This window comes from Tenrec ecaudatus, chromosome 2 (genome assembly GCF_050624435.1).
Source record: "Tenrec ecaudatus isolate mTenEca1 chromosome 2, mTenEca1.hap1, whole genome shotgun sequence".
NCBI classification, from domain to species: domain Eukaryota; kingdom Metazoa; phylum Chordata; class Mammalia; order Afrosoricida; family Tenrecidae; genus Tenrec; species Tenrec ecaudatus.
Genome location: NC_134531.1, coordinates 126,698,171 through 126,714,408, shown reverse-complemented (window position 1 = coordinate 126,714,408; position 16,238 = coordinate 126,698,171). Strand labels below are relative to the sequence as shown.

The following is a 16,238-nucleotide window of genomic DNA, read 5'->3' as shown; positions in this document are numbered from 1 at the left end:
AATGATCACACTGATGACTAAGATGCACCTGACCAAGGTCCAGGGGGTTTTCAATCACCTGGTACCACGGAGAAGCTGGGTAATGACCAAGGGAACTGAAGGAGGGATGGAGGCTTTTGAATAAAGGCATTGGCAGGAAACAACGAATATACCACGGGCTGCCAGAAGAACACACACACCTGTCCCGAGGGACGTTAGAACCGGAATACTCGGCAGAAGCAAACAGAATGAGCCGTGTCTCATTTGCTTTGGACATGCTATCAGGAGAGCTCAATTGCTGGAGGCGTCCTGCTTGGGAGGGAGGGTCGACAGAGAAGAGGAGGTCTCACTGCTCTTGCCACAGTAAGTGCCCCACAGGCTTAACACTGCCATGCTTGGAGGATGGTGCAGTCAGGCAACGTTTTGTTCTGTTAGCATCGGGCCACCGTGAGTCAGAGCTGATTGTACGCCGTCTATCTACGACGACGAGTTACTGTCCTTTTACCCGCAGAGCCTCTGCCTACACAGATCTCTCAACGCAGCATTCCAAGCAGCCATTCCCCACCAATCAGGCTTGAAAAGTGAAATGGGGGCCAGTTGCTTTCCCTAAACTATGGTCTCGCCATTTTCTAAATTGTGATGATGAGATTTCTCTAGTATTCAACGTGAGCTTTCTCATGTAGGGTTTACCAGGTAAGGACGGCCAGTGTCCCTGGGGTTGGACACATCGCCACCCGTTCTAGCTGGGGCCGGAGGAAGTGGTGTGTGAGGTCTCAGAGGGCCCGAGCAGACCAATGCCAGGACGACGGACACTAGGGCTACCAGTGTACAAACCGCGGGCCATCGAAGTCAGGGCCAAGGGAAGGTCCGTGTGAAAGAGCATTTGGTCTGAGGCCAGTCCTCGGCAAACCACCAAATCCAAGAACTAGGGACAGTCTCTACATCCTGTCTTCAATATCAAAGGGATTTCTTTTCCCTCCTTTTGTTCTCTTTACCATTTACATTTCTATTGTCCATGAACACACCCTGTGGAAGAGCTGGCTGCGGGGGGGGGGGGGGGGGGGGGGGGGGGCATCTCCCCAGGGCAGTGCTTTAAGGGTGAGCGAGGGCAGCGGCATTCGCAAGGCAGCCTCTGGGCACAGCAGACTGCACAGCAGAGGCACCCGTGCCCATCAAGCCCCGTGTAAAACACTAGGAACTCTTATGGAGAGATGGCTGACAACCTGCTGTGTCCTTGAAAAGAAATGGTGTGTCATTTCACTCGACTTTATGATTGCTTTATGAAAATATTCACAGAATTCAAGCTATAGGAGTACACGTTCATAATTTTTAAAAATGGAGATGTCAATATTCCTTAAACATGGCTGATGCTATTGTTGGGGGCCACTGGACCCCTTCCTGTTGATCATGGCCCTCTGGTTGAGAGAACAAAAATGTGGAGAAACCAAAATTAATAGGCTCCTACTAACAGAACTCACAGAAGATCCATGCAAGTCATCCAATGATGAGAAAGCGCTTGAGTACTGGTGTGGAAAAACCGCCACGATAATACGTGAGATAAAGTGAACCCAGGAAGGAAACAGCGGAGCACGCCACCATTTCCTTCACAAGGCGGAAACAGAATACGTGGACATCGAATGAACAATGTTTGCTTGGGCTAATATCACAGGAAGTATACACATCAGCTAAGGACACTGACTGTCTGGAAACAACTGGGAAGGAGTCTGAGTAGACCTTCTGACATGAGAGTTTAAGGTAAAAACACTGCTATTAGGGCTCCGCTGCCCATGCGCATGGGTTTGCTTTGAGCAGAATGTGTTAAACATTAGGTCAGTGACGGCTGCGGCTACGTTCTCTCGCAGAAATACTTAGTCTGCTTGGGGTGCATTAAAAAAATAGTTCAATCCAAACTGGCTTCCAAAGGGCTCTGCTGGACTAGTTAGCGCAAGGCAGAGATGGTCACAGTGCCTGTTCGAGGGGACTCCCAAGGGGATAATCTTGATAGTTTTCTCAAAGGACACAGGGGGCTTCTTACGAAGAGGTTTTTAAAAATTTAATAAATCATTTTATTGGGGGCTCATACAACTCTTATCACAATCCATGAAGAAGTTTTAAGAAAATGGAAAGTTGCTTTGCTAAGAAAAAGGCCAGCGACATGGTGCCAAGGACTCTCTCCCCCCCCCCCCCACCATGACAATGCACTTGCTCATTCTCTGAGGGTGGGAAGGGCTGTCCTATGAGAATGGCATTGGGGAACCTGGTCCCCTCCACCCTACAGACCTCATCTTGCCCCTGCTGATTTTTTGGCCCTCAAAACTCAAAGACCAGAGGGACACAATTCAAGTTCCGTGAGTCTGCACAAACTGCCATTTTGATTTATACTGTATGTAGTTTTTACATAATGCAAATTTCTATTATTTTTTAGCAATACTTAAAAAATTTGCTTAACAGTTGAATTGATCTATAATTTACATATTATACAACCCAGTTGTTGAAATATATTTGAGTTGTACAGTCATCACCAGTTTTAGATTTTTCTTCATTCTCGTACTCATCATGAGATCTCCATTTCCTCCCACTTCCCTTGTACTGCCCCAAGAAACCATTGATCCAATGACTGCCTCTCTCGATTTACCTATCCTGGACTTCATGTCAAGAAAATTACATAAAATAAAAAACCAACATCCAAACAAAGCCACAGAAAACCCTAAATCCAAAATAAAGCAGAAAATAATAAAATCTAGAACAAATTTAAAATGGGTCAACGGGGAGAACAAATAACCCAACTACGTCGGCATGAAGCCACTAGCTACTGCTGCTGTGTCTGACAGTAATGCTATTCCCATGTCTGGTCACCAGTCAGAGGAGACTGACTGGAGGCTTAAACCCTGTGGGGGCTCTACAATTGGGTTTTCGGTTGTCACTGCCATCCACAGCCTTCTGAAAGGGGGTGCTCAGAACTTAAGCTCAAATACAATTCTGTCTTTTCATCTTGGATTACATTATTTAGAAGGCAAGATTCTTTTCTCCCGAATAAGAGGAAATATGTTATCACGGTTGCGGTCAATCTTTGAGGTAGTTGGTTTATTGTGCCAACCTGGCTGATAAACAAATGTGGGGTTAATTGAAGGGCGGAGGGATAAATGGCTCAGTGAGCCTCCCTTTCGAGTTCTTGGGTCTCTTGCTTTCTGATGGTTGGACCAGAGTGCAGCTGACTTAGCCAGTTCCTGCTTCAGCTGGCAGGGCTTACTTCCTGCAAGGCACTCCTGAGAAGCCACATGGACCACCCTGATGCAGCCCTGGGTGCTGGAGCAGCTGTGTGGAGACCCCTGTCAGCGCTGATTCTTACACGCTCACCGATTCAGCTTTCCTCCTGCAGTCGGCGTCATAGTGCGTGATTTGTGGGATGGAGGAGGACTTTGTGGATCGGTGTCGGTCATACGGGTTAATGTTGGACTTGTGGGCTTGGGCAGCACTGGGTTGCAATGTTTCTTGATGTGCACTTACCCTTTATATAAAACTCTCTTATCCATATGAGTTTCTGTGGATTTGTTTCTCTAATGTACAAAGACTAACACTCCATTATACTCCACCCCTCCAGGACCATCATGACCTCGGGAGATGGATATGCACACAGAACAATTTTTTAGCAATATTTTTGGACTTATCCTCATATATCCTTTATATGCTTTTCTCAAAATTTCCACCATGGATGGAAACATTTTCTATCACCTCCCAATGTGCCTTTCAGAGCTGCAGAGACCAGAAGGCTGCCAACTCCTTCTTACACCCCCTTGCAGCTGGGGAGACCAGTGAGATTCAGGTTCTGTCAGCTGGCTTGACGTTTATGAGAGTGGACAGTGGAAGTGAGTGTGTGAAGACCATCTTCCCGCTGGTTTGTCCCTTGGTTTCTGACCAGGAAGACCATGGGTGTGGGGAGATGATTGTGAGGTAGAGGGTGGCAGCTGGGTATTTGTTGTTGTGCCCATGTGAGTGTGTGTACATGTACAGAGAACTACAGATTATGCAAGTGAGGTGCTGCGAGAACAAAGGTTGTTCCATGCGTTTACACAATCGACGAGTGAGAGAGGGATTTTCTTATTTCAAATAGAATCCAGGGAACAGAAGACTAATTCAAGTACACTTTATTGTCATTATTTAACTCAAAGTAGCTAATAACATAAAAACACTTAAAAATATTTCCAAATGCTTCAAAGTTATTTTTGGTTGAAGACACTTGATTATTGAATTCTGTTTCCAAGAAGTAGTATTATAATCTATCAGAAGACATTATCTTAAAAGTCTGTGACAGGCCTGAAACCCGTGTACTTAGATCCTAATCAAAAGGCATGATTTAGTTATTAGTTTTGATTCTAAACATATTCCTCCCACATAGAAACTTCATAAAATTGATGCCAATAAAGAGGTTAGCAATGACTCGTTTTCAGTGAAATGCCCAAATACAGAACATGGACCGGTAGCATATATGCTGTTACCCTTTTTAAGAAACACGTAAGATAAATAAGGATATAGGTTTGAAGGACAGCAGCGTTCTAGCATCCACACGGCAATGTAGCGGGGATCCATGTCAGGTCAGTGGAGAGGAGATGAGGAAGGAAATTTTGAAGGTGACCATGACGACGAGGCACCCACTGCACGAACGCCGGCCTCAGGCACACCAAGGCGGGCGCCGTCCATCTGGGGTTCCTCCCTCCCTGGAGTCTGCCTGGCAGACGGCTGCCACTTTGCTGGCTGAGGGGGAGTCTAGTGTTTACAAAAGTATGTGCTCCTCACACAAAACAGCCTCTGAGCAGGGGCCAAGTCTTATCCGCCCTTCAGCTGAAGAGGCATTTCTTGCAATACTAGAGAAAAAACATTGGTCGTGGTTGACGTCTAGGTTTCTGAAACGAGCCTTCCTTAACAGGGTCTTTCCAGGGCAGTCTCGCTAGGAGGCCATTTTAGCTTAGGGACTGACACCTGGGTAGTTGCAACTCCACTGTACCGTAAATAAAAATACCATGATGTGTCCACTGCCAGGGGACCGCCAGGATCACTGCATTCCCAGTTGAGCTCCTTCCTCTGGGTGGCCCGGTGCCCTCACGGGGAGAGAGATGGTGCACCATACGCTGGGAACCCGAACAGGCCGGCCCGCTTCTGTAGGAGCCCGGATGCAACCTCCAGGGAGCACCTTGGCTTTGTTCCAAGTAGAGCTCCGGGGGGCGCTCTGCTGGCTCTTTGTCACAGGGTCCTCAGCCAGCTGCTGCATTCTACTTCTTAAACATTTGACCTTAACCTGACCATTGCCCGGGTTCCGATTTTATTTTGAAAAGCACCCTTCTAATAGAGACGTCTCTGCCTGGTGGGAGTAAGCGGGGGCTGTGGGTTTATTTGATCACTACCTACATCTGTTATGCCGTTGAGCTTAGGTTAATTTGGTAGATATCCATTTCTTGACAAGGACTTGGAAACTTGCTTTAGCTTCTTTTAGCCATTGGAGGGTGTCTACCTGGGCTGTAGGTGAGGGTAAAATATTCCATGGAGAACACCTTCAATAACTACATTTGGGAAATCTGAAAAATAAAGAGAAACAGCTTTTCTTGAGTGCATCAATATATATCATCGCAGACCGTAGGCGTAACAAGGTAAGCGAGCTTTAACACTGCCCCAGCCCTCCCCAGTAACACAGAAATCTGCAGCACCATGCAGTTTGCCCTTGTCCGGTGTGCTATCAGTCATGCTGCTCGGCCCACAGCTACTGAGTGTACCACCAGGCGAAGCAGGAATGCGTGGCCAGATTTGTAGCTTATTGATTTAAGGGATGTTCTAATGGTTAATGCTGCTAGGCCCCAGCTCTTTATCTGAATGTTTTCTCACAAGGAAGATGGATTACACTGGCAATTCAATTTCTAACAAAATCTCAATATACTTGAAGGAATTCCAAGATTTCTACTGGGAATACTTCGCTGCAGTTTTTCCATTGTGGTTTACAGCAGCATTTAGTCCACGATGTCTTGAGTTTGCTTGTTCTGTTACATTGGCTTCTGGAGAGCAGGAAGAAGGGGACCTGTCTTCTTCTTAACTTAACAAGGGCAATTTCCTACACAAACCATCTGGTCAAACTTGGGGGGAAAAAAAAAACAACAACAAACCAAACCAAGTAGCCATGTTTTCAGAGGTGCTACATAGGAAACCCAGGGGTACATGGTATGCTGTACCATATTCCAGTTACCAGGGCAGATAAAGTATGAATGGATTGCTTGAATGGAGGAACACAAATGTATTGCAAGGCTTAGAAGTTTAATGTCTAAACTTCAATCTGCACTTACTTCTACCTAGGAGGTATGCTAAAACCAACAACTTTCAGTAAATATAGTAACTATATAAGGGGATTAAGTAATCCAACAGGCTAAGACAAAAACAGATAGACAAAAGGCTCATCCCTAATTCAATCTCTCTGGAGTACCTACTATGTGAGACCACCCAAAGGGAGCTTGCTGGACCTCACCAGGGAGGCGAAGAATGAACTGGAATGCGACCAGAAGCTATTGGAAGATTGCAAGCAGAGTAAAACAGATTAAATGGCATCACTCGGAGACTGGACTGAGCAGATGTGACATGGACCCAAGGAGATTAGTGCAGCTATTTCAGAGGCGCAAGTGGGAAGCAAAGGCCGGAGGGCAGAAAAGTAGGTGACTTCTGGAGCGATGACGGCTGCGACCGGGAAGATGTGGCGGAGGAGGCGATGTGACTGCCGAGGGAAAGGGAGAAGTCTAGGGTGGCTCTGGCTGTCTACCTGATGGATCTAGCCAGATGGGTAGTTAGAGGAAGCCAGCAATGAGACACAGAGTGGGAAGGACAATAGTAGAGTCAGGGCCATCTCGGAAAAATATTTCTTGAGTATTTTCTGTGTTCCAGATCAGCCACTTAATAGTTGTGAGCACTCAGGTGTGTTACTTCCCTTCTCTGTGACGCAGTTTTGCCAGCGGTGAAATGGATCACACAACCCACTGAGTGAGTTGTCAGAAACAATGCTGAGCAAAAGCAAGGACTTTGACTTCAGCTCATCCCTTCGTTAAGTTCCAGCTATCCTTATGCACCACACCCGGCTTCAATGATGACCGGCAACCTAAGGAAGAGCCCTCGCCCCCTGGAACTGACGGTACTCTAGAAGGCAAGGGAATAAGGAAATCGGCTCTAGAAAATACCTCCACACATAAGGACCCAGTGACTCTTGGTTTGATGGCATTTGATTTCTTACTCTGGCCTATCCCAACATGAAGTAACATACTTTTTCATAAACAAATCTTTACATTTTTGCATGAGACTTTAAGTGCATATTAATCAAGAGCAAGGATGGAACTAAATTCTGAATGCACATCTCTCACACAGAAGGAAGTTACAACCAATAGCTACGAAGAGAGTGTGATTAATTTTCAGTGGCGTGCCCAAACAGGGCCTCCTGCGTGGGCCTCCTGGGAGGCTGCTAACCAGAAGGTGGGTGGTTCAAACATGCACACAAACTCCAAGAACCCACTGCCCCCGAGGTGCTCCGACTCCCTGCAACTCTACGGGACGGGGCAGAGCTGTCCCCGGGTTTCCGAGGCTGTAAGCGACAGCAGTGGACGGTTCAAATCGCTGACCTTGAAGCCAGCAGCCCAGCGTGGAACTCCTGCGACACTAAGGCTCCTCACAGCGTGTGCATACCTAGTGTAATGAATTACACGACATCCATTCAGCAAAAAGACAACAGATGTGGTAAGTTATTTCCTTTATGTGACCTTTGGCTTTGGCTCTTTGGAAAAGCAGCTCGAGGTTGTCCCACTCACACCGAAGACCACCTCTGCCCTAATTTGCTACACAAGGAGATTGTTACTTTTGTCTAGATTGATTGATATATTCTGGGGAAACCGTACACAACTTGGTTTTGATACTTTTTGCCTGGGCCTGAGCTGCAGCCTGCTAGGTGACTGGTGTACACATTGAGTGACTGGTCAATAGGCCATGCAAATCAGGCGTTGTAGCCAACTATGCAAATGAAGTGTCGGTGACCTTTTTGAGAAGCACTGGTCAGTGTGCAAGTGTCATGCCTTGCAATTGGTAAGGGGCCTGCATATTGAAGCAGTCGGTCTCCCAGAGGCGTTTCAGCTCCAAAGAAGCAGGAAGAGATGCAAAGGAGAAGCAGAGAGGGAAGGCAAGGCAGCCCCTAAAGGGTTACAGCAGGGAAGACGATGCCAAGCCTGGGAGGGGCTCGGGAGCAGAGCTGGCAGCAAGGAGGCTTGCTCCGTCTGTGGGAGCTGAGCCAGCTGTCCTGCTCTGAAGAAGGGAGGAGTTTCCTGCGTGCCCCCTAACCCTGATCCTGTTGGTCATCCCGTGATAAACCACTTACTGGTTCGTCTACTCTGTGCGGCCCTTGGTCTAGGATGACGGAAACTAGAGGAGAAGTAGAGAGCGGTGTGAGGCCCTACTGGTGTCAGACTGGCCAAAAGGCTGCAGAACGGAGGTGTGTCTGACTGCTGACACGGTGCGAAGGCTCCAGTATGTCAATGAGACAATCCTGGGTGAAGGCAGGGGTGGAGTCCAACCTATCAATCAGGTCGCAGCTTAAAGACGCCTCCTGGGGGTGCGGCCTTTTCAAGTAGAGAGAGCCCAAGCAGAGCTGAGTTTTCTTTGGTCCTTCACCATCTGCTGGAGCTGGATCAAGCATCTGGTTCAGGGATCTCCTGTTCCCAGGAGCCAGCAGTGGACTACCGACGGGGCATTCATTTGGCCAACCTTGGTTCATTTACCTTTGTAGCCAATAGCCTGTGGCCCGCTCGCTCATTCTTCTTGCTTCCTGTTTGTGAGCTTCCGCAGCTGCACGTGTCGGGAGAAGCCTGGCGTGGATGGGACCTCACTGCTTCCACAACCGTGTTCAGAGCAAAGGAGTGGTTACGTAAAGGAAGGGCTGGGAAATGTCCATAGGGTTTAACTGTGTGGAAGTCTTTGGAAACCTTGGCAAGTGTTGTTATGCATAGCTCAGAAAAATAAAGCACATTCCAAAAATATATACTTCTCAAATGCATTGTGCGGATCCTCTCTTGTCAAGAAGAGGATCAGGATAGGGAATGTGTGATCAGAAGAACTGGGTGGGACCTGGCTACCATTACTGTGCACTTTGATCAAATGATCATTGATACAAAGAATCCTGATGAAAAGGAGGAAATGCAAAATAGATTTTAATATTCTCATAGAAGCCAGCCTTTCTGGAAACACACAGGCTAGATTAACCCTTAAAACTATTGTCTAGAGATAATCTTTAAACTGTAAGCCAAAAATATCCTCAAAGTCTTCTTCACACCGAAAACAGCTCAGCTTAACCAGTTACGAGAGCTGCACTGAGCACTGTACTTTCTAAAGATCCATCTGTTTGGGCTCTAATGGGCAAAAGCAAGTTGCCAGACTGGATAAGTGATTTAGGAAGCAGCGAGTTTATGTTCATGGAGGAGGAATGATTCAGAAAGGGGAGGTAAGAGTACTACACGGCTCAATGGATATAATTTCGTGTCATTAATTTGTATACACGTAAATGATTAAATTAGTGCAACATGTTCATAGTCTCAACAGGACAGAAATAAAACACCTTATAAATGAACAAAGAGGGCACCTTGCCTTCTGATATTAAGAGGATAGTGTTTTATTACCAGAGCTTTAAAAAGGGATGTACCTTTGATTTTGTGGCATGACAGAGGGCCAGTCTATCTGTAGTGAGTTTCAAATGCAAGATTCTGAAAATTTCCCCACGGACCTCCATAACACGAACATATAACGCAAGTGTGGTTTATCTTTAATTACATTGGTGAAGGTTTGCAAACGCACACCACTAGTATAACATTCCTAAAATGTCAGCAATCTGATTTATGGAATTCTACCCTCAACAGCCCCTCAAAAAATCTGGTGATGGGTTTTCCCGTGTGCGATTCTATCTTATCCATCAAAACTGTGATTTTTACTCGCCAACACGAACCCCGCCCGGCCTTGCTGTTGGTAAGCAGCTCATTCTCCCCACAGTCCTCCCCACCGCATATACTACTTGCTCCTTTAGGCTCCAGCCATCTCCCTGGTCTTCTCTGTTGTTAAAGGTGGTGCCCAGCGCACAGTAGGTGCTGCTCAATAAGCTGGATCAATTGGATTTCAGGGTCACCAGGCATTCTACCCTATTTCACAGAGCTATTCTGGGGCACAGTGAGCCTGTCTTTCTAGACACTTCCACAGGACTGGAGGTCAGCGAAATGAAGTATCTGAGCATACGCAATCCCTAGGGAGCAAGAGTACTTGTGCAACCATTTGTAAAGAGATAATTAAGAATCCTGTAAAAAATACTACCTATCCAATCTAGATAAAGTTGCATCTTGAATATGTATCAAATATAACAGTTCATTAGCAAAGTACCAACTAATACATATTTCTATAAAACAACAAGAGAGGCAATTATTCTTCACCCACAGATATTTCTAAAAAAAGCAAAGATATTTCCAAAACATTACAAAATGACTTATCAGGAGGCTTCGACACATCTGTGGAAAAAAGGAATCCAAAGATCACTGGATTTTTCCCATAGACGTTTCGAAGTCCCTTCATGTACCACAAGCTACAGTGGTCAGGGTAGTCAGGGTGCAGTCCCAGTCCCATGGCAGAGCGAGGAGGAGGAGAGTAGTCTCCAATGGGCTGAGTCCTGACCCCCCTTCTTAACACTGACAGCTCAGTGGATGGCCTTTCCACAGTCGCCTTCCTCTCGACATCGAAGTTTCACTGTCAGAAATTAAGAATGGTTTCTTCCTTCAGGGAAGAATGAGAAGGGCTTATTCTTCTTGAAAATTCCCTTTAATAGTATAGATAATCACTTTTGAGCCCTGAAGATGCTCTTATGTTAAGATTTGAACTGTTAATTAAAGGTCAGAGGTTCTAATCTACCAGTCACTCCACAGGAGAAAGATGAGCTGTCTGCTCCCATGAGGATTTACAGAGTCTTGCAATTGACTGGATAACAGAGAGTTTATAATCATATTTGAATATAATATGTCTTTCAAAAGGGGAAAACCAACTTATTCTTTGAACTGAGTGATTCCACTCTGCCTAGGACACTTGCCCCACTGGCTGTGCACCCCCCCTTGCGAAAGGCCGCCCGAGTTCCTGGGCCTGGGCCCCAAGGGTAGGCGGGCAGAGCCCTGGCAGTGGACCCTGGCACTTTCTCCCCTCCATGGAGTTCCCTGAGATGGCTGTGCAGCCTAGAGGAGGGGTGATGACCAGGCCTCCTCCTCAGGCTACTCCTGGGGTCTGTGTACTTAGCACCCCCCTGGGAAATGGCTCACCATGAGATGGGTGGAAGAATGGGCACTTCGGAGCGGACCTCAGTCTTCCTCCCTCAGTTAGGTTTGAAAGCATTTCCTCTTCACTCAGCCTGTTCTCCAAGGTCTGGCTCCTCCTAACTTTGAGCAACACAGGGCATGGGATCCAGGACCTTAAGTCTAGTCCTCTGGAACGTGAACGCCTCTCAGAGCCCTCTCCCAGCAAGCCCAGCAAGGCGACTGGGACTCTGTCCCTGGCTCCCTTATCCTCCTGAGACCAAGAATCTAGGAGCCTGCCGAGCTCCTTGCCTGTAGGTTCTGTCACAGTAGGGGCTGTGGGTGGTGGTGGCCAGTGCAAGGTCATGGGGAAGGTCAGTAGCCGGACTGGGCCTCAGACCAGACTTTCTTGGGCCCCAGGGTAAGAATAGCTTCAATAAGTAATTGATCTATTGCTGTTCAGTTACTGTGCTGCTTGGTTATTCTCAGGAACAAAGAATAAACATTCACTCTAGGTAACAAGCACCCAGGAGGGCTAAGGGCAGGGCGAGGGGTTCACCCTTCGCCTGAGATTTGGCTAGCACCCTGGGCCTCAGTTTCCCCATTTAGCTGGTGAGCACACCTGCCTGCCTGACCTCCTGAAGTTGTTAGGGAAGTGAAATGCAATAATGCCGGAGAACGTGCTCCCCGGGAGCCGTAGGTACCAGAAAGCCCGGAGAAAGGGATGCTGAGGAATGAGAAATTCTTAGCACAAACAAAAGGCTCAGGCTAAAGTATTGATTCCCTTTATAAGGGAATTAATTAATCACATTTACATATATAACTTTTAAGATGCACAATCAAGGAACAGCAAAGCTGCTGCAATCAAAATGCAGCGAGGTAGACAGATGCGGGGGCAAGAGCGCCTTTGACAGAAACAACGGGAACCTGCAGTTTAGCCCCCACTGCTGATTACAAAAGGCTTGAGGCCAAAATAGCACCACCCCAAAATGCTAAGACAACACACACTTCCCCTCCCTCATTACTATCATTCAAAATAGTCTAGCAAGCCGGCAAGGGGGAAAAAATTACCTTTCCTCCCTGGAAAGGCCTGCCCCAATTAAAATTCTAAATGTCTCTTACACCAAGAGCGCCGGTTTATTGGCAGATTATTAAGCCCTGGACCAATGTCACTCTGTTAGACCTGTATTAAAAACGTGGTTTATGTGGTGCAGGGTCAGATCAGTAAAGAGCTGTTAGCAGATGACAGGTTTGATTACCGCTGGCTGCAGGCAAGACGTATGGATCCCTGAGGAACAGCAGCACCGGCTGGTGGGACAGTTTGCTGGAAAGGTCAAGAACAGGCATGTCAGCATCAGGGGACGACGGTAAACAGAAAACACTACAAACTAGCTTTGAGGGGATCAAACTGCTGTGCGGGGACATCTCGAGGTTTATGCATCTAACGGCGGGCGGGATAATAGCAAAGGGAGTGAGGCGGAGCACGCCACCCCTCTGCTCAGCTTCTCAACGTTTCTTTGTGGAATTTGAAGCAGATATGCAATCTGCACAATAAATCACCATCAGACGCTGCTGTTGCTTTAAAAAAATCTTGCAGTGGGAGTACTGTGTTCTTGGTACGTGTAGGACAAACTTTGGGCTCGCGTTCTTTTGTTCCCGGTGCCACAGTTCCCGCGTGCAGTGCGCCCCGTGGATAATGTGGGCGCAGAGTGCCTTACACTTGAGGGGGTTGTGTGGTTTGAAAAACAAACACACATAAAGCATGCACGCTGCTTCCATACAACGTCATAGTTACTCCTGTAACTTCCCACCAAAGGCATTTCACCTTCAAACCAATTTTCCAACATGACTTCAAACACTTAGGCCATAGGGCATCAAACACGTAACGAAACCACAGTCCTATTCTTGGTCTGTGTAACTCTGACTTGGCCGTATTTGCTCTTACCTTGACTCTTCGGATTCGGTCTCTTCAAAAGATCTACAATTTTAAACGAGAGAAACAAGAAAAGCAGAGTGAACTGGTCAGTGGCTGTGCCGATGCACAGAAAGTATCAGTAGTCCTGTGTCTTGTCCCCGGGGCTCCGAGGACTGTGTGTCCCGAACGCCCATTTCCTGAAGATCATTTACAATAGTACAGCTTTATAACTACTTTTGGGCTGATACAAGGGAGAAAATATGTCACTCACTGTAACTGCCAGCGTCTCTTAGAAACACAAAGGGACACATGAAGCCCAACCCTCAGCCCAGCTGTGCGGGGAGAGGCGGGAGTGGGCATTTAACTTACTTTGGGTGTGGTTTGGCGTATCTTAATTACACATTTTATAGTTAGTGCGGTTCCTCCAGGCAGGGCTGGAAACCATGGGAGAATGGATAAAACCCTCCTAGGCGAGACAGCGTTTGGGATGACTTGTTTCTTTGGAAATGTATTTACTACACCAGGGATGTTGCTGGCTGCTTTCTTAGCCCGAGTCACGCACCCGGACCGTTCCAGGGTTTTAGAGCTAATTCTACAGAAGGGCTTTGCCAATTGCTGATGCCATCAAATCTCGCTTAGACATGAGGGTCTCTAACCTGTGTCCTCTGAAGTCCACAGGGAGAAGCGAGAGTGGAACATGAGCACAGGGCTGCAAGGCAGGAAGCCTGCGCTCTGTCGGGAACAAGTTGAAGGTACTTCCCTCCTGGTGCCTCAGCTTGCTAACTATCAACTATCAGCATCAAGGTCATTTAGGGCTTCATCGAACATTATATGAGTCTATGTGTGATGGGGTTATGGACTTTGCCTGACTGACCACAAATAAATTAGTTCCTAAGCATGCTATCTGGACCCCAAATTCCTTCAGATAATTTCAGGCTACGGAGCAGTATAATTTAAAATGCCAACCCTCTCGGTCTAATCACGGATTACTGAGCCTTTCCAGAGGGGTGAAAGGGCTTTCGAAGAATTCCTTTGGCTGGAAGGAGGGGCCCGTCGAGTGCCAGGCCTCGCTGAGAGGGCAGGCGTGGCTAGACTGGCCCTTATTGCATCACTGGCTGTATCGCTAGACTCAGAAATGACTGAAGTTATCAACTTAAAATAAAATACATGTCCAGCACGCGTCCATAATGCTTACCCGCAACTCTCTGCCTTTGGTAGCGAGGGTAAGTGTCGCACGTTTAGGAAATCGAGAAACAGTTTGGGAAGTTCTTCGTTTTCTAAAATGACGGCCTGCGGAAGTAGAAGAGAGAAGTTTTCTGGGCAACCCATCCAAGGAGCTATTTCAAAAAGCCATCACCATTCGTCAGATTGTTACCAGCATCACGCCTCACAACAGACAGGAGAGGGCCCTCATTTTGCCCAACGAGCAATCAGGCCAGCAGACAGGCTACGAGGTGTGAAAAAAACATGCAATCAAGGGTTCATGGGGGGACAGGAGGGGTGGGGGATGAGGAGCTGATACCACGGGCTCAAGTAGAAAGCAAATGTTTGGAGAATGGTGAGGGCAACACATGTGCTGATACAATGGATGGATGTATGGATTGTGGTAAGAGTTGTACAAGCCCACAATAAAATGATTTTAAAATGTTTATTTCTTTCATCCAACAGCATGCTGGGCTCGGTACAGAGAGTGGGAGTAGGTGGCTAGAACTGCTTGTTCTCATGGAGATTTCTAGTCCAGAAGGCACGCCTCAAACCTGGAAGTATCAATAACACTGCCAACATATGTACATCAAACTTTCCTTACTTAAATAAAATGGCCTGATAGACAAGGAGCCTTCTAAAAGTTTCTGGAAGAATGGAATTAAAAGGTAATCGACTCTTTCCACAAACTTTTTGATGCTCCCTCATATAATTATTTTCCACAAAAGATCAATGCTCTTTAAGAATACTACAAATGTTTTCTTCTAATGAAAAGAGTTAGTCGAAGCTCCTCGGCTTGAACAACTTCTGCACTAGGGCACACTGACATTTCTTGCTAGCTACTCAGTTTAACGCTTCACCACTAAGTGCAAATCTCTACACAGAGTTCTTCCCTCTCAGGGGTGCAGCTGAAGGGCTGGCATTCTGGCACAACCAGGTCAGTGTGCAAATACCCCCATGATGCCACTTCAAAGGGCAATCAAGGGGGTGAACTACAGGCTGCAATGCCATTTGTATGCCCTTAAAAAAAAAAGATTGTGCCAGAGTGCTCCAACATAGTGCACACGTAAACAAAGACCACGGCAGAGAAGCAGCAGGGCTGCATCCTAACGCCTAAAATCCCGAAGCCTCTTCTTCAGGGCTATTCCATTATACTTTACCATGGCTAACTTGTTTTCCAATAAGCACACTGTTGAAAGCACAAGGAGAGGGGATGTCAAAATTTCATTCCCACAGCTCATTGGGCACAGGTATGTGAGGTGATAACATGTAAGTACAAAATAAATGACACAAGTGAGGTCCGATTACGTACACTCTGTGTATATACACACACAGTATGTATATGGTATAGACATACAATATATATTATTATCTCTCTATATACGCTCTACATATTCTCTAATTATATATATATATATATGATATTATGTAATGCCTCAATTTTTAGCTGTAATTAACATACTGGATTGTCTCATGTCTCCAAGGACTTGGGGACACTGCTACCTATTCTGGAGTAACCGTGAGGGGCTACACAGTTTGCCCCTTCCACCAGCCTGACCCCTGTATCCCCCTAGTACCAAGCTTCTTCAAACGGGGGTCACGAAACTGAATGTGGGGGTTGTGAAAAACCAGGCAACAGGAAAGCTTTCTGAACATTCAACAGCTAAAACGGAATCCACACTCAAGCGTGTAATGAATCCGAGGTGCTCCTCCGGGCAGCCCCTGCCCATGCTGCAAACTTCCCAGGGGGAAAGCGTCAGAAGCTTCTTCCTTCCTTCCTTTCTGTGAAATGATTTTCTGGGAGCTCCTGGGGAGCACAC

General features: G+C 46.8%; 1 protein-coding gene across 4 annotated transcripts in view; it reads right to left on the bottom strand.

The window, feature by feature from the left end:
- Nucleotides 1-4,108: 4,108 nt before the first annotated feature.
- SNX24 (sorting nexin 24) overlaps nucleotides 4,109-16,238 on the bottom strand; it is a 187,714-nt gene continuing 175,584 nt past the window's right edge. For 2 of the 4 annotated variants that reach the window (XM_075541439.1, XM_075541440.1), the window contains 5 exons: nucleotides 14,411-14,505; nucleotides 13,246-13,278; nucleotides 12,560-12,624; nucleotides 8,766-8,872; nucleotides 4,109-5,549 (listed from right to left, as the gene is read on the bottom strand). In XM_075541439.1, the coding sequence (XP_075397554.1) occupies nucleotides 5,535-5,549; nucleotides 8,766-8,872; nucleotides 12,560-12,624; nucleotides 13,246-13,278; nucleotides 14,411-14,505 (315 nt within the window). In that variant the 3' untranslated portion in view covers nucleotides 4,109-5,534. Of the gene's footprint in view, nucleotides 5,550-8,365; nucleotides 8,410-8,765; nucleotides 8,873-12,559; nucleotides 12,625-13,245; nucleotides 13,279-14,410; nucleotides 14,506-16,238 lie in introns of all 4 variants that reach the window. The other 2 variants (XM_075541442.1, XM_075541441.1) reach the window with 2 other exon arrangements.